At 42.9% G+C, this 27,991-nt stretch overlaps 1 protein-coding gene across 3 annotated transcripts; it reads right to left on the reverse strand.

Moving 5' to 3' along the window:
* Positions 1 to 7: 7 nt before the first annotated feature.
* On the reverse strand, positions 8 to 27,991 carry trip10a (thyroid hormone receptor interactor 10a). 3 transcript variants are annotated; one of them, XM_061845435.1, is made up of 15 exons: positions 27,573 to 27,991; positions 19,916 to 20,031; positions 17,736 to 17,792; positions 16,583 to 16,730; positions 14,700 to 14,762; positions 13,697 to 13,801; positions 13,448 to 13,576; positions 11,744 to 11,890; positions 11,473 to 11,661; positions 7,016 to 7,180; positions 4,818 to 4,927; positions 4,591 to 4,723; positions 3,421 to 3,509; positions 3,203 to 3,339; positions 8 to 1,154 (listed from the first exon to the last, which is right to left on the reverse strand). In XM_061845435.1, the coding sequence occupies exons 1-15, from the start codon at positions 27,594 to 27,596 to the stop codon at positions 1,003 to 1,005; spliced, it is 1,764 nt and encodes a 587-aa protein (XP_061701419.1). In that variant the 5' UTR covers positions 27,597 to 27,991; the 3' UTR covers positions 8 to 1,002. The 3 variants fall into 3 exon arrangements, with proteins under 3 accessions (XP_061701419.1, XP_061701422.1, XP_061701420.1); XM_061845438.1 differs by lacking the exon at positions 27,573 to 27,991 and adding an exon at positions 19,439 to 19,824; XM_061845436.1 differs by lacking the exon at positions 7,016 to 7,180 and having other exon boundaries at positions 9 to 1,154; positions 27,573 to 27,983.

Consider the following 27,991-nt stretch of genomic DNA (forward strand, 5'->3'; position numbering starts at 1 on the left):
AACGACTCATTTAACGTTGAAATGTGCTCCAGATTTATTTAGTTTTGAACCAAAAAAATACCTTAATGCAAAAAAAAAAAAAAAATGGTGAATATACACACGCATAAAAAAGCCGTCGATGATTCTAACCTGTAAGGCACCAAAAGACAAAACACTTCCTCCAAAACGCATCTTAAAACAAACTCCGTGAGACAAATTAAGAGCGACGCGACAATAATTAGCGCATTCCGACTTCTCTATCACATTGTAACAATCATAATTTGAAAGGTTAAATAAGACAATAGTGGTCTCGTAGGCGTTTATAGCGTATTTTACATAAATACAAATAGTCACTACTTGCGCAATTCGTGTGCATTCATCAGCTCCCTTTTGTGACTACATCGCCCTCTATGTGTGCAAGGTCATAAAAACAACTACTAAATACAAAGCGGAACATCTGATAGATTAAAAAAAAAAAAAAGTACATACACGTTTACAATAAATTACATGTAGTAGAAAACACAGCAAAGGGAACCACGAGGTCCTTGCTTTCGATTGGACGAAAGCGATACGCCTGCGATTGTCTGCTGTCAACTGACAAAAATAAAAAAAAAAAAAACACACAAAAAAAAAAAAAACCACACACACAAGGTGTCACTTCATCCTGTTCCCGCACAATGGAAGTCCAAAATCAGACAAGATGTCCAATAGTGGATGTTTTTAAATGCAGAAGCGAACGTGTCACTTGGTGTTTTGCGTACCGTGACGCAATTGAAAAGATCACATGTGTGTTTATCGTAAATGGGATTACAAGAAAGCGCAATTGTTAGCACCGTGCTTTTGCTAATCTGGGACTACACTTGTATTAGCCGACCCATCAAACCTACTTCCTGGATGCGCGTCTGGTCCTGCCCCCACCCCCCCCCAAAAAAAAAAAAAAAAATATCACTGCGTCGTCTTCGTGATGGCTCCCGCGGGGACGAAATGCGGAACAGTTCTGTCGTCGTTTCCTCTCCCCGCGCGTCATTTATGGAGCGAGATGGAGACGTACGACGTCGGGATGTAGCCTTCGTCCCCGTTGCTCCTGCGGACGCGGGTCCAGCCGTCGCCTTTGTCTTCCTCCACCACGGCCAGGACTTCTCCTTCCTGCATAGCGATGGTGCCTTCGCTGGCGCCTGCAAAATGGCCGCGACATTGATGACTAACGTTTCGTTGTTTTTTCAAATAACAATAAGAAACGACAGATTTAAAAAAAAATTAAAAAATGATTTGAATCCAGGTGGTTATTCCCCCCTGATCAATTTACTGTTCTTTTTCTCACCCTTATGATTTACCATATTTTCCGCACCGCATTATAAGGCGCACCTTCAATGACTGGCCTATTCTGCATCCGTTAGATGGGCTGCGCTAAGGCTCAATAGTGATCCACATATAAGACGCACCTGATTATAAGGCGCACTGTCGGCTGTTGATAAAATTTAAGACTCTTAGGTGCGCCTTACAGTGCGGAAAATATGGTATACATCAGGGCATATATCCCCCATTTCAGCCAAAGAGTCATTTATTCATCAATTTAATATGTTTTAATGTCAGATAATGGATGGATGGATATATTGACATGTCGAACTGTGACAGGCATGAAAAAAAAATATTGCGATATATCAAGTGTCAAATTAAAGGCCCAGGGGGCCAGATCGGGCCCGTCGGATCATTTTATGCCCCTGTCCCCCATATCAAAAACCGCCACTCCTTAAAAAGCCTACTAGAACAACAAAAACGTATTAGGGGTTAATCAGAGGCACTTAAAATGATTCCAGGTGTGTCCTCGTTCTTTAAAACAAGTTTGAATGTGACTGCTTTATTCTCAACCCACCGTCATCCAAGTTACAAGAGGGTGTGCACACTTGTGCGACCCCATTATCTGAGCTATTTATTTTTACTTTCCCCTCACAAAAAGATTAAAAAATAAAAAAACCTACACTCGGGTTGTACAACTTATAAACCATATTAAAGGTGGAACGGCTTTTGAAGTGATTTCCATCCATCCATTTTCTTTGCCGCTTATCCTCACGAGGGTCGCTGGTAGTACCGGAGCCTATCCCAGCTGTCAACGGGCAGTTGGCGGGGTACACCCTGAATTGATCGCCAGCCGATCGCAGGGCACTTCGAGAAACAGTCGCACTCACAATCACACCTACGGGCAATTTAGAGTGTCCAATTAATGTTGCGTGTTTTTTGGGATGTGGGAGGTAAACCGGAGGACTCACCCGGAGAAAACCCACGCAGGCACGGGGACAACATGCAAACTCCACACAGGCGGGTCCGGGATTGAACCCGGGACCTCAGAACTGTGAGGCCAACGCTTTCACCATGCCGCCCAATTGCCATATATAAGAAATAATAACAGAGAAATTGCAAGCATAATTTTATGACCAAAATCCTTTTTATGTTAACTTGGACGGTAGTTCAACAAATTATTGTCCTTGACTTCAGATTTTAAATGAATTATCAATCAATTAGTTTGTGTGTCTACTTTGCATAATGTAATGTGGTGATTTCATATCTATGGATTCACAGTCATAACTGCCCTGAGGAAAAGCAAAACTACAACGGCCTGTTAAAAATATTTGTTGTATAGTGTATTTTTTTTTTCTTGAAAAAAATGAAATCACCGTGTAAAAAGAGCATTTTAAATTCACTTGAGTGACATTTTTTAGTATTCACATTTGTCTGATCTTAAACAGAGTGGGAAAACTGCGAAAATATAAAAAATTGAGAAGGGAGCCAATACCTACTAATAGTCATCATAATAATAATAATAATACATAATTAATAAATGTTATTATAATAATCATCAGAAAGGAAATGGGCAAGAAGGAAGAAGAAGACATCAGAAGTGCTTGCAATGAATGAATGAACATTGACTGCACTCATGTCTTCCCCGCAAATTGCTTTTTGGCTACTGGTATGAATAAAATTAATAAGACAATTTTATTTTGAAGGCCTGACTTCGCAGGATGATTTCTGGATGTTGCCAGAACTTGTCTTGAGTGTTGCCAAGGAGACCAGGAGACTTGTTATTGCCTTGAGTTGTTAATAAAAGCTTGCACTGTGGAATATCGTGTGGGGCTGTGATATTTTTCGAATGTAAAATGTAAATGTAATCAAAATGTTGATGAAAGGAAAAAAAAAAGGTGAGCAAAATACAACGCCGGCGACATACCGGGAAAATTGTACATGGCAGTGCAGTTCCCGATGGGAGCCGCCAGCTCCTCATCTTCAAAGTCATCGTCGAATTCGGCGTAGATGGCGTGGGAGGAGGCGTCGGGCGTCCCCCCGTCGGAGTGAGCTCCGTCCGGGCTGCAGCGAACACACGCACGCACGCACATTAGACACGTGTATGAGATCTCAACGTCGACGTGACCGAGAGGCGACAGTCACCTGAGCGGTTCGTGAGCGTCGCTGTGGTTGAAGGAGTGAGATTTGTACCGCGGCGTGTCTCCTCGACCCCCCGCCTCGGCAAGCCACGTCTGGAAAATGAGCAACCAGCAATGAATGCGCATTTGACTGGCTCGAGTATGACACTTTTGTTTTCAATTACGTCTGCGTGGCCGCGCAATGATTAGACGCTGATTAAACTCATCGAGTTAAAACTAACAAATAATCAACCTTTCATTGTCCAAATGTGTACAGTTAGAACACAAAAAAATATCTGGCTTCCATGATTTGCACAAATGTCTCATAAGATACTCAAATATTCTATTTTTGTATTTTATATATATATATATATATATATATATAATATATATATATATATATATATATATGCGTCTGTGTTTATGTGTAGATACATAGAGAGAGGGATATAGATAGAAAGATAGAGAAGATAGAGAGAGAGGGATATAGATAGATAGAGAGAGAGAGAGCGAGAGAGAAATATATAGAGAGAAATAGATAGATAGATAGATAGATAGATAGATAGATAGATAGATAGATAGATAGATAGATAGATAGATAGATAGATAGATAGATAGATAGATAGATAGATAGATAGATAGATAGATAGATAGATGATAGATAGATAGATAGATAGATAGATAGATAGATAGATAGATAGATAGATAGATAGATAGATAGATAGATAGATAGATAGATAGATAGATAGATAGATAGATAGATAGATATAGAGCGAGAGAGAAAGATAGAGCGAGAGAGAAAGATAGAGCGAAAGAGAAAGAGCGAGACAGGGATAGAGATAGACAGATAGAGAGAGAGAGAGCGAGAGAGAAAGAGAGATATAGAGAAGATAGAGCGGGATAGACAGACAGACAGACAGACAGATAGACAGATTCAACTGTTCAATTTTAAATTCTGCAGAGAATCCTATTCAACGTAAACCATAAACAGCCGTTTAGTGCTACTAAAGTCCTGTGGGCAAACTTCATCCAGATGTTATAATACCCCGTAGCGGTTCCCATCAAATTAAAAGGCTTAATTGCATCTCTCAGTAGATTGCTCGAAACACCTCACGTTCAAATGAATAATTCAGAGCACAGCACCGTCGACCTATCGCCGGCCGAGGTAAATCATAAAAAATGAAGTCAGCGTTACCTCATACTTGTTTTGCTCCCCCCTGAGGCGTTCTATATTCAGATTGGTCTGATTGATTTGGGGTGCCAGACTGGCGGCGTCTCCCAGATCGGGATTTTTTTCATACACATCCTTCATCTTCCCCAGGGCCTCACTGACAGACAAACACACACAGAGAAAAATTTATAAACGCAATTAGCCGCCAGAGAGGCTCTAATGGAGATGGATGTACGGGCGGGCGTTCAAACCTCTGATCTATTTCCTTCTGCAACTTCCGGGCGGTCTCCTCCAGTTTCTCGTGCAGCCTCTTCCTGCGCTGCTCGGGAGGGAGGTGGGCGAAGTCCTCCGTGACCGCGGGCTGCGAAAAAAGGTCACAGGAAGTCAACGTTAACACTGCGGAACTTACGGAAAAAAACAAGCTACCCCAAATCCACGCTCCGCCCCCCTCACTTTCCCCCCACCCTAAGGAAAAACACCAAGGCTCAAGGTTTGAGTTCAGCTCAACTTTTTTAAAAATTAATTTTGTCTAGTCACAATTGGCCACGCTACATATACGAAGGAGTGTGCAGGCCACACTGAAAAATAAAAAAAAGAATCATTACATCACGATCTCAAATTTTCAAAATGACACTCATAATATCACCACAAGTTACTTTCAAAGTAAAGCCTTATTTTTTTTTTTATTAAAGTCGTAGTATGAAGACAATTTAAGAAAATAGGTGTATATATTTTAGAATAAACAATCTATAATCCCGAAATGGTTAGTTATATTACAAGGAAAAAAAAGTCATACATTTTATTGTAGAACTTTTATCTTGAAAATGTACATTTTTTTCATGAAATATTTATTCTTGCAGGGTTACGTATTACCAGAATAAAAGTCACTTTCAAAGTTATTTTTTTTCATTAAAGTCATAGTATTAAGACAAACCAAGAAAAAAAGTGCATATTTTTTAGAAGAACAATGTATAATCCCAAAAATGGATAGTTATAGTACAATAAAAAAAAGTCATACATTTTATTGTAAAACTGCAACTTTTATCTTGAAAATGTAAATTTTTTTTCATGAAATATTTAATTATTCTTGCAAGATTATTTTAACAGTGTTTCCCCCCCCCCCATGTGGCCCTTTTCTCCGTCAAAAGGATTCAAAAAATTCCAAAGTAATATTTAATCAACAATATTCTACTGTCACGTACATCCGTGAGCTGAACCCCAACGGCACTCTTAACATTTTAATATTCAACATTAGTATTTGCTCTTTTTTATTATTTTGGACGACAGAATAATAGGGCCACGGTGATGGGGGGGGGGGGGGGGGGGGATAAATTAACCTTTTCCGGGCAGGGGTTGCAAATTTGCAACAGGTTTAACATAATCGAAAATTTTAAGACCGGAGTATCATTTTCTAAAAGTATCAGATTTTTCTCTCTGCAATACTTTATTTGGTCCAGAAATGGATAAATAAATAAACTACTTACTTAATCAATCAGTCAATTAATTAATTATTGAGTATATACATAATAAATAAACAATAAATAAATGAATAAATAAATATATAAATAAGTACATAACATTAATAATAAATTAATAAATAAACTAAAAGTGCATAAGGATACAGATGTAAAGAATAAGAGGCCTATTGACATTATTAAAAATTATAATTAATACTTATGGCAAGGTACAGTATAAATTAATCAATCCTCAATATATGTGAAACATGATTAGTTACGATCCCCTCCCCTTACTTTAATCAGTGTGGCCCTGACACCCTTCCAGCATGTTCCTCGGCGCAGAAAAAGCACCGATTTCCTTCAGCTTGACCAATTGTGTCCTCCTCTCCTCCACCAACTAGTGACCACCTTTGCAATGCAAAAAATTAAATAAAATAAAAGAAATAGCCAGCTGCAGTGGTTTGACCTCCACCGTTTGGTAGTCAGACTTGTTTTTTTTTTTTTTTTTTTTTTTTTAATCGTAACCAAATAAGGATTTGCATGGGGAAAGTGGCCACTTCATGAGTCACCCGCTTCGCAAACCCGAGTCATTAATGCACTCCATATTACCGGAATCCTCTCTGGTGTGAACTTCTGAAGGGGAAGGAAGCAGAAAGAATATATCGGAACACATTCCTTGTAACTGTTAAAAAGAGGCCTTTTCCCCGCCCCCAATCTGCAATGGGGTCCAATACATATTTGATTTATGCAAGTGTGATGTGTATAATATTCTGCATAAAGAAGGCACACACACACACAACATACAGTAGTATATGGACATGATGGGTGGGGGATGTGAAACAAAACATTTTCAAGATGAAGTATCATAAAAACATGAACATACAACAAAATGAAAAAAGTGGTGCTTAGGTAGAGAGACAGCCGTGTGGAGAGCCCAGCGGGTGACCGGCTCTCCTCTCGGAGGTTTGGGGGGGGGGGGGGGGGGGACTCACCGATCTCCTCAGTGTGCGGAAGGACGAGATTCTGGGTTTGACTGTCTTATTGATCTCCTTCAAACAGTACGACAGGGGGTCCCGGCCAAACTTGGGGGACGGGGGTCCGTTAACAGGCGAGGGGGCGGGCGGGGTGGAGAAAGGCGGGAGCGTGGAAGGGGAGAGCTGGTAAGGGGAAGTAACAGCATGACGCCGGCGGGGTCGATGGGAGAAGGGAGAGGAAGGAGGAGGGGTTGGAGGGATGCGGAGGAAAAAAAAAGAGAGAGAGAGAGAAAGAAAGACCAAAAGAGAAACAAGGGGACAAGAGAAAGAAAAAGACACCGTCAACACCTTGAAGCACAACACCAAGCGAGAAGACAACATGACAGCAAACGCACACAGTCACATACGCAAGGCCTTGAAGCTCAAAACACATACCCACGTATTGAAATAAAAACAGTAACAGTGAGGCAGTCACCAGTTGCCCCCCCCACCCCCCCCCCCCCCCCCCCACCACCAAAAGCACCCAACCGTGCAGCAACACCCTGCGGGTCACACTCATCAACCAAATACACTTCTACAGTAATCTTCTATTACAACTACATTCAAATATTCAGGTTAAAAGCAGAATTGTTGAGAAGCGAAAAGCAGCACTGCTTGTAGAGAGGTGAGGAAAAGGAAACGAGTTACCTTTGACCTCAAGAAATGAGCTACTTACAAACAAGTAGAACATGGATAATGGTATGGAGCTCGTGCACGTGACGTCACCATTTTCACGGCGCCATATTGCCGGTCAAACAGAGCTGCTCGACAGTGTGGGGGACATCGAACCGGAGGAGAATATTTACAATACCAGAGACTTGCTGTGCGGTTGCTTGTCAAAACAGACGAGACCGATATTCAAAGAGGTCATTCTATGGAATACCAGCTGAAAAGACCAGAAAATATCAATGGATTTCGGCAATTAAACGTGATGGATGGTGCCCGACAAAAATACACACATGCCTGTGTAGCGATGGCTTCATTTCAGGTAGGAATTATTCTTCTCAATCTCAAATTACCAAAAAGTATTTAGAATGCCATGTTGGCTCATTTGAGAACAATGAGTGTCAAAACAAAAGTCTGTCGCAGAGGTTTACGGAGGTTCAGTGTGACCGCAATCGCTTCCATGTACGTTCCACGGAGATGAATCCGTCCTCTTTTTCTTCTTTTCTTTTTTCAATCATAGTTAATGATTTCGAGTTTGTGTAAAACCAGGGGTCATTTATTTAAATATTGGTTTTTGTATTGAATAATAGCTGAAAAGATCGATGGATTCCGGCAAAGGTTAACGTGTCACCGAACACACTTCACGAGCCGTCAAAATGTGGGACTTATTCCCGATGAAAACAGATCCAGCAGCAAAGTATTTGTAAGCGTCCAGACTTTTCTACGCTTTCAAACTTTTCTGTGTAAATCTCGACGACTTCCTCACCAGATGCATGTGTGAATCCAGTTGTCCAAGACAAGCGGAAGCGAATTAACAGTGCAATTTCTAATCACCGAAAACGTCGATTTCAGCATTAAATACGGGTCCTCTATGCCTAATTTTTCCACGTAGATTCGTTTATTTTCACCTTCTAAATGTCTGACGGTATCAGGCAAGACTCTGGGCGTCCTGCTGCAAGGCATATTTCCGTGTCATGTCCAACCGACTTAGCATTGAGCAATGCTTAGCTCGACCGCCAATATGGCAACGTAAACAATAGTCACGTGATTTTATGGCGTAGGTGCACGAGCTCTATTTTATATTTGGTATATAATTCAGAAGTGCATTAAAAAAAATGCTATTTTTCATTTGATTATGTGTCAGTTGATCATGAAAAATATGTCACATAATTAGCATTTTCATTTGTTTTATTTCTAACGGGTTTTTTTTTTGTATTTCCTATTTTTTATTGGAAATATACACTGGGAATACACACTTTTAATCCTCAAATTCTTTACATTGTGAAAGGATTTCTCCCCCAGGTGGCAGAATTTCAAGTATAAATTGTCATCTTCTGTCAGTATCTGAATAATGTCATACATTATAGCAATTAGATAAATATATAAGCAATAGCCATGAATCCAGTGAACTAAAAATCTGTGTTTAACTTAAATGTGCGAGTGCAGTGATGCAGTCTGTCGCTTAAACGGCACGGGATACTTTTTAGTCCCACTCGACAAACAGACCTACAAGGAGCCTCGGTGTGGACTCTGAAAGCCAGACACTATCATTAAGCCGAGGTGCCCGTTTCCGCGAGAGTAACGGTGCTTTAAGTACAGTTGAGTGCATGGAGAAAAGGTCGGGGGGGGGGTTTCCAGGGCTAGATCCACAAAGTTCCTTGCAAGTCGGCCTGCTATTCATTGGGTTGCGGGCCTAATTGGGACAGCATGACTGATGACACACACACACACACGCACGCACGGCCGAGCGCAGCCTCGGAAGACATGCCAAGAGGAGAGGAGGCGTTGAACAAGCAACCACGGAGGACAGAGGGGATCATTTAGAGTTGTGAATGCAAGGGAGGGGGCCCGAGTGCTGGTGGGTGGGTGACCAATCATATGACCAGCTGAACACCAACGAGAGAGAGAGAGCCACTCTTCGTGCCCTTTGCCCTTTGAGGATTAAGACAATGTCCTCCGCCCACAGTGCAGTTCCACTCCAGAGCTGTAGGTGGCGGTAGTGCAAATTAATCCGTGAGCACCAACTGTGACAACTGAAGATAAATTCCACAAACCAGCACCCGATTTGTACCACTGTAACTTTTTTTTAAAAAATGTTTGCCGAAAGTAACGAATGTAGTTCTAACACGCACCCCCACTGACTAACTCTAGAACGAAAACCTTTGCACTTGGCGGCGGTCACCAGAAGCGCCAATTTGACCCCGATTCTCGTTTTCCTGACCCGGCAAATAACATTGCGGCTTGTCCTCACAATGCCTGCGATTGTCGCCCCAAATATAATGGAAGCAGTGTGTTTGTGGATGCCTGCTGAGGAAAACTTCTGTGTTATTCAGCGCCCTGTGCCGCCGAAAGCGCAAGCGCAGCACAACGCTTGACTGCCGCTTGACCTGTGCACAGCGATGGGAGTGGGTGGAGGTGTAGCGGGTGTGGGGGAAAAGCGTAGGGGGCTCACTCATGCAAAGGGGGTGTGTTCTGGAAATAGTCCATGGGGTGCGAAAGGGCATAATGATAAAAAATAAAAAATATATTTTTTAAAAAAGATGCATGCTGTGGAGCGTTACAGTTAGAGGGCGTGAACGGGAGCGAGGTCCGTCCTGGATCGGCCCACCATGCAAGGAGTCACCCGCTAGTTGACTGCGGTGCTACTGCGTTCATGTTTCGTACAAATTGGTGCATCCCGATACATTTGAATACCTTAGAAACGGTCAGTAATCCATCCATTTTCTTAGCCGCTTATCCTCACAAGGGTCGCGGGGAGTGCTGAAGCCTATCCCAGCTGTCAACGGGCAGGAGGGAGGGTATACCTTGAACTGGTTGCCAGCCAATCGCAGGGCACGTCGAGACAAACAGCCGCACTCACAATCACACCTTGGGACAATTTAGAGTGTCCAATTAATGTTGCATATTTTTGGGATGTGGGAGGTAAACCGGAGTACCCACCTGGAGAAAACCCACGTAGGCACAGGGAGAACATGCAAACTTTACACAGGTGGGTCCGGGATCGAACCCGGGACCACAGAACTGTGAGGCCAACGCTTTCTATCTTACCCACCGTGCCGCCTATATTGGTAATTTGACTTAAAAAGTGAAGTCATACTTTTTAAAAAATTCCTACCAAGTTCATTCCATCCGTTTTCTACACCGCTTGTCCTCATCAAAGTCTGCGGAGACCGGGACCAATACCAAGAGACTTTGGGCGAGAGGCCGGCTACACTTTGGATTAGTTGCAAGTCAATTGCAAGGAAAATTCCTCCCAAATTTCTACTCTAAAAAGCATTTAATATTGTGTCTAGTTCAACATTGATAATTCTCGAGCTGAGGAATTAGCAAGGCAGCGCTGTAAACAAGAGGTTAGCGGAGCCAATCTGGACTTCCTCCAACATTCCAAAATCATGCATCCGTGGAAGCTTCTTTGAAGACAATCGAAAGTTGTCCTCGAGTGATAATGGTTCTCTCTTTTTGCGCCGTGGTGGACTCGAAACCAGTCCAAGGTGTATCCCGCCATGCACCAAAGCTAGCTGGGAAAAACTGAATCTCACCCGCGACCCGAGTGAGGCCAAGAGGGATAGAAAATGGATGGATGGGGAATTTTAGGGGTATTGCTCGGGTCCTAGGTATCATCAAAATTATAAATACAATATTTGACTCTGTGAATGTATATAATATATATATTTCATTTTTTAATAGAAGTGCTGCACTGAAAAATGAAATGTATTGAAATGCACCTGTGGAGTCAATCATGTGCGCTTCGATGACATGCAAAATCCTACCTTTGTCTTTTTCCTCAAAAGCCAAAAGTTTTTGCCTCGGTTCTTGCCCAAGAGGTCAATGGGACCCTTGGGGGTCCCCAGACTGCTGTCTGACGACGTCCTGTTGATGCCTTGGCTGAAGTCCTCAAACTCCACGTCACCCGGACGCTCAAAGCCCGACTTGTTCTGTTCGATGACCACCAGGGTGTCCTGAATCGCACGGGACGAGAGCAATCCAGTTGTTATGCTGCAATTTTTGCGTAAAACACAACAGAAAACATAACTGACTCACATTTTTCTCATTGACGTTCGTGCCCGCCTTGGTGATGCCCTCCAGGCACTTGCCAATGATTGGCATCACCTGCTTCTCTGTGTCCGAGAAAAGGATGTAGCCCTGCGCCAACTTCCGCATTCGCCGCTCGTCCAGTTCTTGCATTTTCTGGTTCACAGACATAATTTCAAAAAAAATGTTACTGTCTGAAAATAGTTTTCTGTGTACCGTAATTTCCTGCCTACAAGCCGCGACTTCACACGCTTTCAATCCTGGGGTTTATGCGGTGATGCGGCGCTAGCGTTAGCGTCGCGCTAGCGTTAGCGTCCCGCTAGCGTTAGCGTTAGCGTCGCGCTAGCGTTAGCGTGGCGCTAGCGTTAGCGTGGTGCTAGTATACCTGGTTATAAGCCTCGGTACACAGACTTAGTTGCACAGAAAGAGTAACCCATTAAAGGTTACCGCTAGTGCGGCGCTAGCGTTAGTTACTTAGGGCCCGTAACCAATGGTCCCTCTAATTTTTTTTTGTCTTTTTGTCTGTCAACAAATAAAAAAAATACATTACAATACAAATACATGCCAAGTCAACAATTAACTATAAATTTGAAATGTCGCTTGCAACTTTGTTTCATTTTTTTTTTAACCCACAATGATATTCAGGTCTGTTTTTCTTGGTGTAAAACCGAATTATTGCTTGCAGAATATCTTTCGCAATGCATGTTGAAAGCTGAATGTTGCTCCCAAACAGTTTTAGGGACAATGTTATGTTGCCTCCTGTATTTAAAATACAGAATTAGCTTTTTGTTTGTATTATCTGTGCTTTCATCCTCAATCAGGTTTTGCCAAGGTGGAATTTTAACATTATACACCATCTCATCCTGCACTTTTTACTTTGGCTTCAGACCAGAGCTTTTATAGTCAAAAACAGGGAAAATCTCATCCACTTTCACCACTTTTTCTTCTATTATTACATTGCCCGTAGCTTTAGTGGTTCACATCATGGAGTCGGCTAGCATTTCTAGCGGGATCAGGTCCTTCGATGCAACATTCAGAGTTGGGTCAGTTGCAAGGGTTTGATTGTGGTGTCATTCATACAGACTGAATGCACACTGTGTGCAATCTCTTCATGTGCAGCACATCGATAAACTGAGTCATCTTCATCAAGTTATTGGCGCGACTGCATCCGACGAAGGTGTGGTATGGGGCCGCGGGCATCGCGGCAAGTCACTGCACGGCTGATTCCTTTCAATTTCTATTTCCCCCCCCCCCCCCCCCCCCCCACTCCATTCCCAGTTCATCTCCCCATTCCAGCTCCAGCCCCCTGCGACCCTTGTGGCCAACTGTGAGCGGCCACAAAGGCCAGGCGGGGGGGGGGGGGGACGCCCGACCCCCATTACTACCATTGTGAAGCACAATAGCTGGGTGAAATAAAAGAGAATGTGCGTGAAAATAAAAATTTTTTTTAAAAATAAATAAATAAAAGAGAGGAGGATATTTTGAGTTTCGGCTCAAAATCCGAACCTATTCATTGGAACTGAGCGTGTCGTGATGATGAGCATCGCTGGCGACATCGGATGAAATATTAGATTTGGCGGAGTGGGTAGGTACTTGAAAAACGAATTACCTTTTTATGTCACAAATACACTTAACTGTGACCTTTGTGGGACCTTGTAATAAATACCTCTCAAAACCTTGCCCTCTTTATCTTTCATATGGAGTCTGACTCACATTAAAGATGAGCGGCATGTCAGTGAAATAGAACTGCTTCTGTTCCTTGTTGAACTTCTGCAGTTGAGCGGCGTAGTCGTTCTTGCACTCCTCTGCGACGTGCGCTCTCATGTGAGCTTGTTGCTTCGCCTTCCGAGAGCAAAACAAAAAGAAGAAACGATCATTTGGCCGGATTGCACGCGACCTTAAAATTTTGCAATAAATGTATCAGAAAGAAAATGAAAATAAACTCCGCGACTGTTTTTTTACCTTTTCGACATCCGCCTTGGTGGCGTTGATGTCCTGGTCAGTCTTGTCAGCGTTCTGCGCCGCGCGCTCTGCTTCTCGCCATTCCCGCTCGAAGCGCTTTTTACTCTGGGAAGAGGAAAGCGAGGAGGAAGAAGAACATAAGTAATGTGAGAATGCTCATTTAAAAATGTACGGATTGGATTAAGGCTCTACTAATTAACTTTTGTAAAGGACATTATATAGAATGAGTCTTTATTGTGGTTGTTGTGGAAGTGGCAAAAACAGTTTGGCCACAATGATATTGCTTAATCCACTTTTTTAGGTTTGCGATCGAAACCTGTATCATGCAATTGAAAGTCAATTGATTTTGATCCTAAAATGTGTCTAAATTAACAACCATTTAAAAAAACGACATTTTTATGGGTAAACTTGAGCTGTGGGAGCAAACTAAAAACAGTATGACAGCGCAACTTCTGGCTGTAAAACAAGATATAACATTAGCCTAAAAGCATTACTGTCAATTTTATTTTATTTTTTTACTTCTGTGGGATAGAAAAAAAATAATCAAACCCCCCAAAAAAGTCCAGTCTACCCCAAAAAATATTTGTTTGCACATTTTTTTTCATTATTATGACAGTAAGTTAAAAATAACTTTGTGATCCTATCTATGCTTCATGTAGTTATGCTAACAATAATATAAACAAAGAATAAAAACATACAAGTGCAATTTAAAGTGAAAAGTAAAAAAAAAGTATAATAAAGTTGAGTTGAATATAATGTATACTGTATACACTAAAAATAGTGTATGGCGACATCATCTTTATTAAAAAAAAATTACAATGATTAAAGTAAAATCATACCTATGTATTTACTAGTATACCATTATAATCATGATTTCTGATGTATTTTTGTCCATCATTATCTTGGTTGCTCAAGGGAGAGCATGCAGTTCTACTCCCGGGTCCATTTTGAACCCCTCGTTCAAATAGCGTGTCCAACACGTGGGGGAGGAGATCACACTTACGCTTTCTAGCTGTTTGTTGGTGCTCTCCAACGCCTGCTGGGCCTTCTTGGCCTCCATCAGATACTGCAGACATTTGTAAAAATAGAATCAGCGACGGGGGAAGGAAGGGTGGGAGCTAGGATGGGGCGGGTGGGGGGGGGGTTCATGTGACAGCAGGGGAAGACAGCCCTCTGTAAGCACAGGGTAAACAGTGACAACCCGATGGAAAAAAAAAAATAAAATAAAAATGGAAAGTACAAATGCCAGTGTGTCTGCCTGAGACGTCTTGTCTGCCGTCAAACTGATAATCCAGTGAGACGGAGCCAAGGAATGACTTCTCGCCGAGGGACGGCTCATCGCTGCAGAACCAGTTTGGCTTCAATAAACTCCTACAATGTCCACATCACCATGACACACATCAACCACCCCTAATATCTACTGCCACGAGGACTCAAGTATCTGAATACGTCTACAGGAAAGTAACTTTCTAGAAAAGAAAAAGAAAAATCACAATTCGGCACAATCTCAGTTCAAATTCATCTGAAAAGTTTGGGATTGGTTCTTGCACAGCACAAAGTAAGCATGCTTTTATGGAAAAGTGCTTTCCCAACAAAGTAGGGAGCATTCAATTGAACCGTGGAAGTAAAAATGACTCAGGGGGAATTCAATGATTTAGTCCATCTAAAACTGCTGAAAGCTCCACTGTCATGCCTGTACACATTCTAAAAATAGAATATTCGGATCACTTCTAACAACAGACTCCCTGACAGTATGTAGCGTACTCGGGAGGACCCGTGCCGGGCGGGGGGGGAAAGCTCCTTTCTCCTCCCGCACGCGGCCAAACCACCTCCGTGTTGGGGCCAACGCCGAAGCCGTCGCAGGAAGGCGAGCCGTAGCTGGCGAGCGAGCCGACGCGCGAAGTGGGGTTCCCAGACACCGGTGTGGGGAGACCCTGGCCAAACCACCTCCCCACCCAATTCACCTCCGCATTGGGGCTTCCTCGCCCGCTGCACGGAATCCGTCAGATGCGTACATTGACACATTTAGCATCCCCGACTTACATACGCAAAGCTTTTGTTACGTTTTCAGACGATTATGTCCTCCCCCAAAATATTGTAGCGATATACACACCTACCTGTTATTTGGAACCCACAAAGCTCTCACCCGTTGCACCTGTGCAATCCATTTTTTCACGATGAACCGGGTCTTTTTGAAAAGTATGAAGAATGAATCCATCCTCCCGAGAGTTCGAACAATATCCAGCAATACAACGAGCCGGCATTTTGACTAACACGAAGGAACCAAGAGCTAACTTCCAACAGGTAAAACGCGCATAAACAGACCAGTCCGCCTGAGCGTGCTGCTGCTGTTGATGTCACTTCCTGCTTCTTCCCAAAAACAAATCCCTCGAGAGGATTTTCATAGCGGGAGTTACAAAAAGCCATATACGTCAAAATCAATGTTTTGTGGTGAAAAAACGGATGGATCCATTCCGGCTGCCTTTTTTTTTCCATTAATAACATACTAAAAATCATGCATTTCATGACAGTGAACCTTTAAGAAACTGATTAAGAAGTTTGTTTCAATACTTTTGTCCACGCACACTCCATGGTAGGCTCAGAGGTATGTTCCGTACGTCTTGTTCATCAAAACAAGTGACCAACTTGTGTCAGACAATATCGGGCGAATCAATCACAAAATTCCTTTTGACCATAAGTCCACATTAAATTGTGACCGGGACAAAGTTGAACAAGAACACATCTCCAGCTGCTATTGTGTCAGATGTCATTTCAAATTAGTAGGGTTCTTGTTTTTCTTGCTGAACATCTTGAAGAGGTTCTAGTCATGCTTGGACGTACTTAACATTCAATTGATAGGGACGCACGGGTATCGTCTTAACTCACAGACTTTCGCTCCTGCTTGAGTTCCTGCAGGTACTTGGTGAGGTCGGCGCAGATGTTCATCAGCATGTTCTCGGCCACCAGCTCCCTCTGGCCCGCGTAGTCGTTCATCTCGTTCAAGATGTCCAGAAACGACTGGTAGCTGGTGAGCCTAAAGGAAAGGGAAAGAGGGCAGAATCAGGAACATGGCGATGAGCCTTACAGATAACGCAGCGCACACTCAAAGGGAAGTCGTGATTGGACCTTCGTCCCATTTATATTGCTTCTACTTGCGGAAGCGCCTAAACCTTCCACACAGCAAGTTAAAGTGCAATACAATCTTGAAGGTAAAAACTCACAAAGTTTACTGACGATAAGCCACTGGGTAGTGTACAATTTTCGTGTTGATCCAAATTAGGATTGTTTGGCCTTTTGAGTATGAGCCATTCTGTACCGACTGTGATTTTAAGTTGGCTGGAAAGGAGAGGAATGAAGATTACCCAAAGTAAAATAGAATATATGTGCATGAATGAGAGGGGGAAGAGTGAACCTCCTGGGAGAAGAGATAGGGAGGGTGGGCGACTTTAAATACTTGGGGTCAACAATACAGAACCATGTGGAGAGTGTGGTAAGGAAGTGAAGAAACGGACCCAAGCGGGGTGGAACAGTTGGCGGAAGGTGTCTGGTGTTCTATGCGACAGAAGGGTCTCCGCTAGGATGAAGGGCAAAGTCTACAAAACAGTGGTGAGGCCGGCCATGATGTACGGATTAGAGACGGTGGACAGGAAGCACAACTGGGAGGTGGCAGAAATGAAGATGTTGAGGTTCTCGCCCAGAGTGAACAGGTTGGATAGGATTCGAAATGAGCTCATTAGAGGGACGTTTTGGAGACAGGGTTCAAAAGAGCAGACTTCGGTGGTTTGGACATGTCAACAGGTGAGAGAGTGAGTATATTGGTAGAAGGGTGCTGAGGATGGAGCTGCCAGGCAAAAGAGCGAGAGGAAGACCAAAGAAAAGGTTGATGGATGTGGTGAAGAAGGACACGAAGACTGTGGGTGTTTGTGAGGAAGATGCACGAGATGGGTTTAGATGGAAAAAGATGACACGCTGCGGCGACCCCTAATCGGGACAAGCCGAAAGGAAAAGAAGAAGAAGAAAAGATTTTAAGTTGGCTCACCTGCCATCTGGCTCATCTTTGCTGATGCGTTTTAGATTGAATTTCTTTGAGAGGTTCCTGAGACAAAACAAAAGGGCATCAAAAACTGTGTAGACAGTTGACATATGTGGTGCAGGGAAAAAAAGTATTAGGTCACTTGGCTATTTTATTTCGAGTGCAACTTCGGTTGTCTCGAGTAATTTCTTCCAGACGAAATAGAATCGTAGACTGGAATCTCGACACCAAAAAAAAAAAAAAAAAAAAAGTGCTTGTTCATTGAGTGCAGTTGCAAAATAAGCCGTGACTTGGCAAAACAAGGTGGCGTGAAATTATTGTGATCCTGCTTGCTTTTGTTTTTAAGCTCTGACTTTTGACGAGGTGTGTTACGCCAATGCTGCCGAACACACCGGGAGGCTTGTTTACAAAAGCATGTATTGTGTTAGCAAAAGTATGCGTTGTGGAATATCCAATGCTGTCTGTTTGAACAAGAGTTACGAAATGACTCCGATGAACATGCATCATTGGACCTTTCCGACCTGTCAATCACTCGCACAATAATAGCCAATCAGATAGCCGCATTGTCTTAACACGCCCCTCTCGCCGTATTGTCCCACAAGCAATGCTGGTTGTCAGTAGCGTGCGCTTGGAAAAGTTAATGTTTTGAAGAAAATGGTCCTCAGATGCGCTTGGGGAACGTGCAATTCTGATGAAAGCTTGATTCATTTACCAAAGCCTAAAACACAGTTTGCAAAGTGTCTATGATGGATTAAGGCTGGCGGAAGCGCGCGCGTACAACTAAATGTGGACAATATCAACAAACACAAGGCTGTATGTTCGAAGTTAAGTGAGGGAGAAGTATCTTCTCTGAGTTTGATTGAATTATTATCAGTGTTTTATACATTACTTTATACTTTGTTACATGCGCAGTACGATTCCACTATTTTATCCTGTTGGATTTCAATATGAAGTTTGTGAGCAGTCAAATGTTTTTGCATCATTCGCCAACGTTTCGCTGTAACTCTGCTCCGTCCAAAATCTTAATTCCGTGTACATATCCTTGCGTGAAATAGTTGAGACCTCTCTGTAGAACTCCCTTGGACAAGTCTGACATGTTCTGTTCAATCGCCATTTTGGAAGATCGTGCAACATGGCCAAGGGGGCGGAGCTCAAGATTACCATCAGAAAGGTCCATTGCGGGAAAGGAATGTGTTTTAGTGTAAAATGCGAGCAAATGTAGGAAAACTGGGACAGAATTTAGAAAAATGGACAATAACTTGGGTATTAAAAAAATAAGGTTCCACTGTTTTGTAAAAATTATTGAAAATGGAGCCCGTGGGGAAGTATAAGTTCCCGTGAACGTGACCTTCTTATTTCTTGATTCCAAAAGGACTCCCCCAAAAAATCAGAAGCATGTAAAATAAAAAATAAAACCTGCATTGCTTTTCGATGGTACAGAATCGACTTGGCCAGGTTCGACTAAGCTCTACTTACCTTAATACTGTGGAAACCTGCATGAACTGAACAGTATTTTAAATGAATCAATTGAAACAAGACCCGCCAATATTCAAGGAGAACGTGTGCCTTCTGTTTGTACTCGTGAGTAAAACGAGGAACATTTTATGTAAGCAAATAATGAGGGCAGGTAGGAAATGGACCACTGCGGCAAAGTAGTGAATCTGGAGCATGAAACTGCAGCGACCAGAGCCAAGGAATCGCTTAAGCACCTGTTTATTTTTGGCACTGGAAAAACCAGGCTTAAGGCTCCTCGTCCAACTTCTGAGGCCTGTCCGAATACTTTTGTCCACTTAACGTACAACGCATTCGAGTACAAACTCAGGAAAGAGAAAGTTTAGGTCAGTGAGAGTAAAAGTAGAATGACGACATGCTGATTCACATAATTAAAAAAAGAACAGCCCCGTTCGCTTCCCGGTGCCGCCGCTCGTCTTCCTCATTTCATTCTTCCTGCGACCACATCCTGTGTGTCATGCGCCCGTCTGCTCCCGCTTCCTCCGAGCAATGCTCCAACGACTTGGGAGCGGCGAGGATGAGGAGGGAGCAGTGGGATTGCAGCTGGAGAATGAGGCCAGTGTGTTCCGATAGAGTCATGAGACTAAGACAAACATGCCATAAACAGCCCCGTTCAAATATGGCCGTGCGCACACAATTCAAAAAAAAAAAAAAAAAAGAAGGACAAGGCCCACCTCAGCTGCTTGGCATAGTTCTGCTCAATCTCCGTCCTCTCCTTCACAAATTTCACATACTTCTCCACCAGCTCGAGCCCGGAGTGCGTGTGCTTCTCGATGACGTCACATCGGTCCTTAAAAAAAAAAAAAACAACAACAACAAAAAAAAACACTTTTACAAAGCGCACAAGGGACAAATTAGGGAAAAGAGACGCCGCAGGATGTGAATCATGTTGAGATAATGTTCCACTGGCTGGAATGCCGTCAAGAATCTTGCTTCATGTTACATTGCACGAGTTCCCACCGCTTCTATCGCAGTAGCGCGGTCCCTGTTGAGCGTGCACGTAATTGTACATTTGCATGAGCCGCCGGGCCAATATTCCATTCATAAATGTGTCACAATGTTACAAAGCTTGCAGCAATTATAAGTTCACGCCCACGCGACGACCCCGCCGCATAAATTCACTCGAACACTCCCTCGTGTTCTTTTCGACACCAGCAATCCAAAAAGTTCAAACGGTGTCCGTTTGTGGACCCGCTGAACCATATTCGGTTACTTCAAAATGGACGCCGCGCAAGACGTTATGACGCACGAAAAAACCATGCGAAGAAATCCCTTGTTGTCAATGGATTCCAGAATAAAATAATGACAAGTATTATATATACAAGGATATATGATTATCGTGGTGAAAACACACGCATCAGAGTTTCCCGCGTGCCGCCACAATTACATACAAATAGAATTTGGCTTTCGCGGAGTGGAAATTGTGCCTGCACACACGCGTGGGCAAAAAGTTAGCATACAGCCCTGCATGTTTTTCATTGAAAATCAATGTAACCATTTGTGATTCCTTTTTTAATTGAAATATAAATAAATACTTTAATAATTGCGAACAAATGAAGCGTGACAAAATGATTTGTTGATTGTATTTGATCTCAACTGTGATCTTACACATTCTCTTTTTCTGGTGGAACAAGATTTTCAATGAAAATTAAAAAAAAACACGCTCAAACAAGCCTGTCAAGAGTGATTGCCGATCGTCTCTTACAAGACGATTCTCGGGTGTTATTTGCGGCGAGGCCTTTTATTGAGGAGAAACGGGGGGGGGGGGGGATAATTTTGGAAGGGACACCCTGACAAGTCGGGAAACTAATCACAAAACAATACGAAGTTAAAGGCTTTGGCGTCAAACAAAAGGTAATTTCAGCTGCCCCTCTGAGGTCATCATACACTGTAATATAGTACAGGACTAAAAATGAATATGAAAAAGAAGGCCACGAGTGTGGATGATCCCGACTTGCCCAATTAAAAGTGTCAGCTGACTGGTCCGCCCGAGGCCGTCCGCATGAAACATCAACACGTGGTCATATTTATCCACGGTCTAAGTAATTCGGTTGTCTGGAACATTTTTGGACAACAAGGCCACATCATTCTGTGTCACATTTTTACAAGATTATTATTTTTCCACCAAAAACAGAGAGCTCACTTTAGTTTCTCCTTCCTGTATTGTTCATGTGGTATTAGTTTTAGCAAGACTTTATGGTTATTATCGCGACTTAGATGAAGCTCAGACTACATCTGACGAGCGATTTATGCCAACATTTAAGAAATTACAAATGCTTGCCTGTCATCTCGTGCAAAAGGATGCCTTGACAATTATAATATTGCTCAGAATTGATTAAACTATTACGTTAAGGATATACCGTAATTCACCGGCCTACGGAGCGCAGCTGGTTATAAGCCTCACCCACTACATTTGTAAAGGAAATAACATTTGGTACATACATACGCCACACCTGTGTAAAAGCCTCAAGTGCCCACATTGAAACACGAGATATTTACAAAGACGGTAAACAGAGAGTTTAACACTAGCGCTAACGCTAGAGCTGCCACGCTAACACTGAGCTAATGCTAATGCCACGCTAACGCTAGCGTCGCCGCGCTAAATTTCTATAGAACATTTCTAAAGAACTATAGAACTTTAGGACCCAAGTCCCATAGAATTTCTATTTCTATTCTATATTTATATATCTATATTTCTATAGAAATTCTATTGTTCTGTAGAGTTTCTATCGAAAATCACAGCCAAAGTTCTATAGAACAAGTTCTTCTGTACAAATGCTATAGAATTCTATAGATTTCTATAGAATTGCTATAGAAATTTTTTTGCAGGGTAACGCTATCGCCACCGCGTTAATGCTAACACTAGTGCCGCCGTACTAACACTAACGCCGCGCTAACAGTGTCGGTTAAAAAAAATACCGGCAAAAATCACTCAGACATGGCAGTAACACGCTAGCACAGCGCTAACAGAGGCGGTAAAAGTCACTTCCTCGGCACATATATTCCACCGGTCTCACTCTGACCTTTTCCGCTCGACTCCCTACCTGCGGCCGTTAGAAAAAAAATACACAAATTAGCCGCATCACCGCAAAAACCGCAGGGTTGAAAGCGTTTGGAAAAAAAGTCGCGGCTTATAGGTTGGAAATTACGGTACTTATTCTTGTGAAAATAGTTGTTAGTGTTTACCACATTTAGCTGCATAACAAGGGGCAAAACTTCAGTCTGCAAAACACAATAACCAAAATACTGCTAAATTATTGACAAAACTCAATGACAACACTGAGTATTCTTGAGACAGAATAATGGATGTAGTTTATACATACTATAAGAAATATATTCCCAAGTAACACATTTGTGGTTTCAAACTACTTCAATCAAAAAGATCCAAGACTTGCTTACCCAACGCAAAGAATGAGACCTAGTGACCCCTAATCACATGACTTAGCACTGATTGCTTGACGCTCAAGTACAAAAAAATTGTGATAATTATCCCCGCAAGTCAACTGAACAGCTCATCAAGACGTGCCGATACGTATCCATCCCCCGGTAAGGGCCCTGCTAGCGCTTGCTATCATGTTACCGCGAGCAGACACACTGGTTTTGCACACCGAGCAACTTTTTCATAGCGGCGGGATTAAGTGCGATCAAGGGACAGATGCCAGAGAAGTGACTGTTGAGGTAAACATTAACAGAACCAATGACGGGGGGAGAGACCTCCAAAGTGAAATGCACCATTCCGCGATATAAGTTGAGTTTCAAAAAAATCTCTATATATGTAAAATCATGTCAAGTGAAGTCATTCTCACCATCATAAAGATTTTATCTCCACAGGTGTAAAAAAGTACATGAACTACTATATAATGAAACTAAAACTACTCACTATTTGACGATAGATGCTGGCCCTTAGCCATCATTCTTTCCGCTATATGCTAGTGACGTTAGCATATTGTTGACATAAGCACAAAGACAATTCGTGTATTGTACTGGTCATATAAACGTTACATTTTTACACCACAGGTAAATGTCTGTGGGTGCATGTGCTGAATTAATCATTCACATGGAGATCTTCAAAAAAATTCTTCTTCTTCAAAAAAAGATGATAACCGCCATTCCCAGATGGAGTTACAGTTTCCACTCCAATCTTAACTATCTTATAGTTGACAGACGATGTAAAACACCATAGATGGGCTAACGAATAAGGGTGGATATAGTCGGAGTGTTATCACACTTTAAGGAAAAGATCTAAGAACACAAATGGTGAAGCAACATGTAGCCATAACAATACTCACGGTCATATATTCTTTATCCTCTACATAAACACTACAGGGAGTCCTCGGGTTAAGACGGTCTCGACCTAAGATGTTTCGACTTTACAACGGCCGTTCCCCCCCTCCGCCATTTTGTCTGGCTAATGCTTGTCCGTGTTTGTGTGTCGGGAGTATCTTCGCATTTTTTTGCCCTCCTTTTTAGACATTATCGCCCCAAAGAAGAAAGTTGTGTCTTTTAGCAATGCCTCTGAAGCCAAAACAAAAACCATTACCACGGAAACAAACCTCAAGATCATAAAAAGATTGGAGAGAGGAGAGACACAAACGCCACCAAGGTTTCAGTCGGTCAACCGTGGTGGCAATTATTAAAGACAAAGCCCGTATTTTAGCGCATGTGAAGGGTTCCGTTCCTATGTCGGTTACAATGATCACAAAACAAGGTTCTATGATACTTGTCGAGATGGACCAGGTTCCAGACCAGACCAGGTTCCTTCGCAATAGCTAATTGCAGCCTCCCCTTCTTCTTCTCCACCCACCTCTCAGCAGTAATGCTAAGTACTTGTTTCTTGTTTATTTCAACGCATTTTTTTTTTTTTATATACAAAGTATTTTGAATAATTTAATGAATTTAATGGTGGAATCCGACTTAAGTCGAAATTCGAGTAAAGTCGTTACTCTAGTTACGGATCTCAGTCGTAGACTGAGGACTCCCAGTACTGTTATTGTAGCTTAAGGTGTCAGTGAGTTGGACTCATACACTAGCTTAATGCTAACAGACCATGCAAATGCCCTATAACTGGCTAATTAATAGCATTTATCATCACGTGTTATAGATAATAACAGTTATCCAGAAGCAGCACAATAGTCGGAACAGATTAATGTAACTTTCATTCATTTCAATGGGGATCATTTCAGACAATTGTTTTGAGTTATGAGCGTGGTCCGGAATGATTTAAACTCGTAAGCCAAGGCATCGCTGTATTTGCTTTTCGATGGAACTAGAACGCTTTCACACACACACACACACACCACACACACACACACAAAAAATAATAAATCTGTCCTAAAGTATGAATCACAACCTCTGCTTCATCCCCGGCACTAAGACCGTCCAATCAAAGTAGGGCAAAACTAATTAGGCTGTTGCACAAGCACACAGAATAGAAAAAGGGACGGAAAACGTGGCCCGAGGGGGGGGGGGGGGGACGACGCTGTAATGAGGCTGCAAGTCTCCCAGTCTTTATCTTTGCAACGCAATTCTGCCCATCGAAAGACGTGGAGGAGCGAGTGGTATCAGTTGCGTCATGTACGTGCTTCCTATTAGGCCTCGCTAGCCGCGAGTAGCTGCGGCCGCCAGATGCTGACGGAAGCGCTTATTTAAACCACCGACTGAAAAGAATGCACTTCGCGGAATGAGTGTGGAAAAAACGGTACGGAGAAGTGTGGCAGCATACCACTCGAGACGGGAGAGAAAGTGCCCATTAAGGATTAAAACAAGTCATTTGGGTGTTTTGTTTCTGAAATTGTGTTTGGATGATGATGGTGATATTAGTACTGAATGGTTAGCTAGCTGGCCCAATATTTTGGGCACGGCTAAAAATGTAGCTGTGTGATGATCGTGGCTGGTGCGTATACTTTCTGGCATGAGCCCCACCCCCCCAATATGACTAATGAGCACTGTCGATTGCTATACGCCGGAATTGCAGGTTACAATAAATACTTGGCCTATTTCTAGCACATCTACATCGTACTGTTAACCAACGAGCTATGCCTAGAACCGGAAAAATATTTTTATCCCTGAGTGATTTTTTTTTTCTTTTTTAACACTTCTCTGTGGTGTCAAATTCCAAAGACCTTTTGGGCCTCTTTGGTGAGTCTTTAACAGCTTTGAGTCCACTTGGATCTGAGTATTAGGCTCCGTGACAGGCAAAGGAAAATGAACGCAGTGATTTTTTTCGGGGTTCGAGCTACCGTTCGACCAAATTTTCTGCTTCGACTTGCGAGCGCAGACTTGAGATACGCGCGCCGTAAAGTTGCAGTTGACTCCTCGTCTCACTTTACAACAACCAGCAATTTGGCAGATCGAATTAAGTGAACCATTCTTCAACAAAGAGGCTTCAATACTTTTTTTTTTTAACCACTCCCTGTAAATGTTTGTCACACTAAACATAAAAACAAAAGAAACGCCTTGTGTATTGAAAAACAGCATGACTTAGCCTCTCAGTCCGCTAGCTTAATAGCAATACTATCCATCCATTTTCTTCACCGCTTATCCTCACGAGGGTCACGGGGAGTGCTGGAGCCTATCCCAGCTGTCACTGTGCAGGAGGCGGGGTACAACCCCGAACTGGTTGCCAGCCAATCGCAGGGCACATAGAGACAAACCGCCGCACTCACAATCACACCTAGGGGCAATTTAGAGTGTCCAATTAACATTGCATTTTTTGGGATGTGGGAGGAAACCGGAGTGCCCGGAGGAAACCCATGCATGCTCGGGGAGAACATGCTAACTCCTAGCAATACTAAAGACTCTCTATGTAGGAGTGCTTTAACCATTTAAGCAATGGATTGTCCACAAATGGTGCAGCAACACATGTAGACAGACATAACAGGCCCCAGACATCATATTATTTTTATGCTCTGTGGAAAATGATTAATACTACTGGCATTCGGACGAGATGTCTCAACGAACAATATATCCATCCGTCTGTCCCCAAAGTTGCACGTAGACGGCACTTCAGAAAGGGCAGCACAACGCCGATTAAACTGAACCGCTTTGTACGGGAAAAGATGCTCCCGGTGTTTTAGCCATGCATTAATTCTCGCTCTCGAGTTCGAGTTGAGTCCGACGGGGGTTAACACTCAAAGTTTTACACTTGCAGGACGGCGGCGGATGTTACAATGCATAATGTCGACTCGCCACGTCTTAATCATTATATCAACAGTTGCGTCATATAGTTTTGATTATACACAAGGTCACTTCCTTTTACACCGATGTACTGTTAATAAAGTATTTACGACAATAACAGTTTGTGGGTTCACGTTGCATACAAATGCGGGGAATGGACCGCGCCGGGCCCCCCCCTGCGGGTTCTACTCTGTCCGAAAGCATTCGAAAGCCAGTCCGAGTGTAAAATCTCTGTGGCGAACCGACCTTTAGTTGCAGTTGTTTTATTACCTGTCGTAAAGCATTCCAGATAAATCCAGCCCGGGGAACTCAAAGAAGTTGAAGTGATGGCGAGGGGAGAACAGCGATTATTATTTAACTTTTTATGACCACGAAAATTGTTTAATAAATAACTTCTGCCGTTGTTGTGTACAGCTCAATGACAATGAGCTAAGTTTTAATATGCCGTGTTTTTGAGGTAAATACGATCTTTGTTTTTATTGTGTGTGTGTGTTTTATCATCAATAATCATAATTGATTGTGCTCTTTTCTGTGTTATCATCAAACGCATCAAACAAAATGCGCCACATGGCTAACATGGTGCACGTGAGTGATTTTACAAAATCGTGCTGCATATGAAAGTTGTTTTTAAATTTAAAAAAAAATGATATTGGGTATGTGGATTCATCTCTATGGGAGCCAAGTGTCAACAAGGAAATATGTACTCCCATGGGGGCGACGTAACCCTGTGGGACACCTCGACGGTGGATGCAAGCACGTAAGAGATGACGTCACAACCTTGACGTGATGTTCGGACGGAACATGAGGTTCGATCTGCACGATTTCGGTGGTGAAACATCCCAAAATGCACGCGGATTACGATTATTATTATTATTTGTTTTGATTTTTTGCATCACGTGAAGCTAAAGAAGTGTAGGACCAGTGTGTTTGTCATCGTGCAAACGTGGGCTAATCTAACTTTCCAAAACTTGTAAATTTCCAACAGGCGATGCGGTGACCATGAACGCCCCACGCCGAGGAATTAAACCAGGAATAGCAGCTAGCCAAACCCCCCCCCCACACACACACACACACACAACTCCTAAAAAAAAAAAATAAAATAAAAGATAGCAAAACGAGTCCCACTCCCCGTACATGACAAGGCCAGCGACTCACCCAAAGCTCGGTGCCCCAGTCCATGTTCAGCCCGCTGGCCAAGCCCTCTCGACCGCCCCGAATACAAAGAAGTTCTCCAAAGTTATCCGAGTATAATCCCCCTCCAAAGGCGGACCGCGGAGGAACACTTGGGCCGTCGTCGCGCTTCCGCGGCGTCGCTCGCGTCCTTCGACAATTAAGTCAAGTAAACCGGTACCATAATTGGCCCATTAAAGCCGTCTGACAGCTGCCGGTCTAGTTTGTCCAAATATTTTTCATAGCGAAGGAAAGACGGATAAACCGACTGGGTTTACATCCGCGTCACTCCCAAATCCTTAAAACCTTAAAGGGCCAGCGCGCCAGCGTTTTGACGGCGAGGCCACGTCCCGCCCGCACCGCCGCCGTGCGCGTCCTCGAACGTGCTCCGCGTTGACGCGCAC

Source organism: Syngnathoides biaculeatus, chromosome 16 (genome assembly GCF_019802595.1).
Source record: "Syngnathoides biaculeatus isolate LvHL_M chromosome 16, ASM1980259v1, whole genome shotgun sequence".
Classification (NCBI taxonomy): Eukaryota; Metazoa; Chordata; class Actinopteri; order Syngnathiformes; family Syngnathidae; genus Syngnathoides; species Syngnathoides biaculeatus.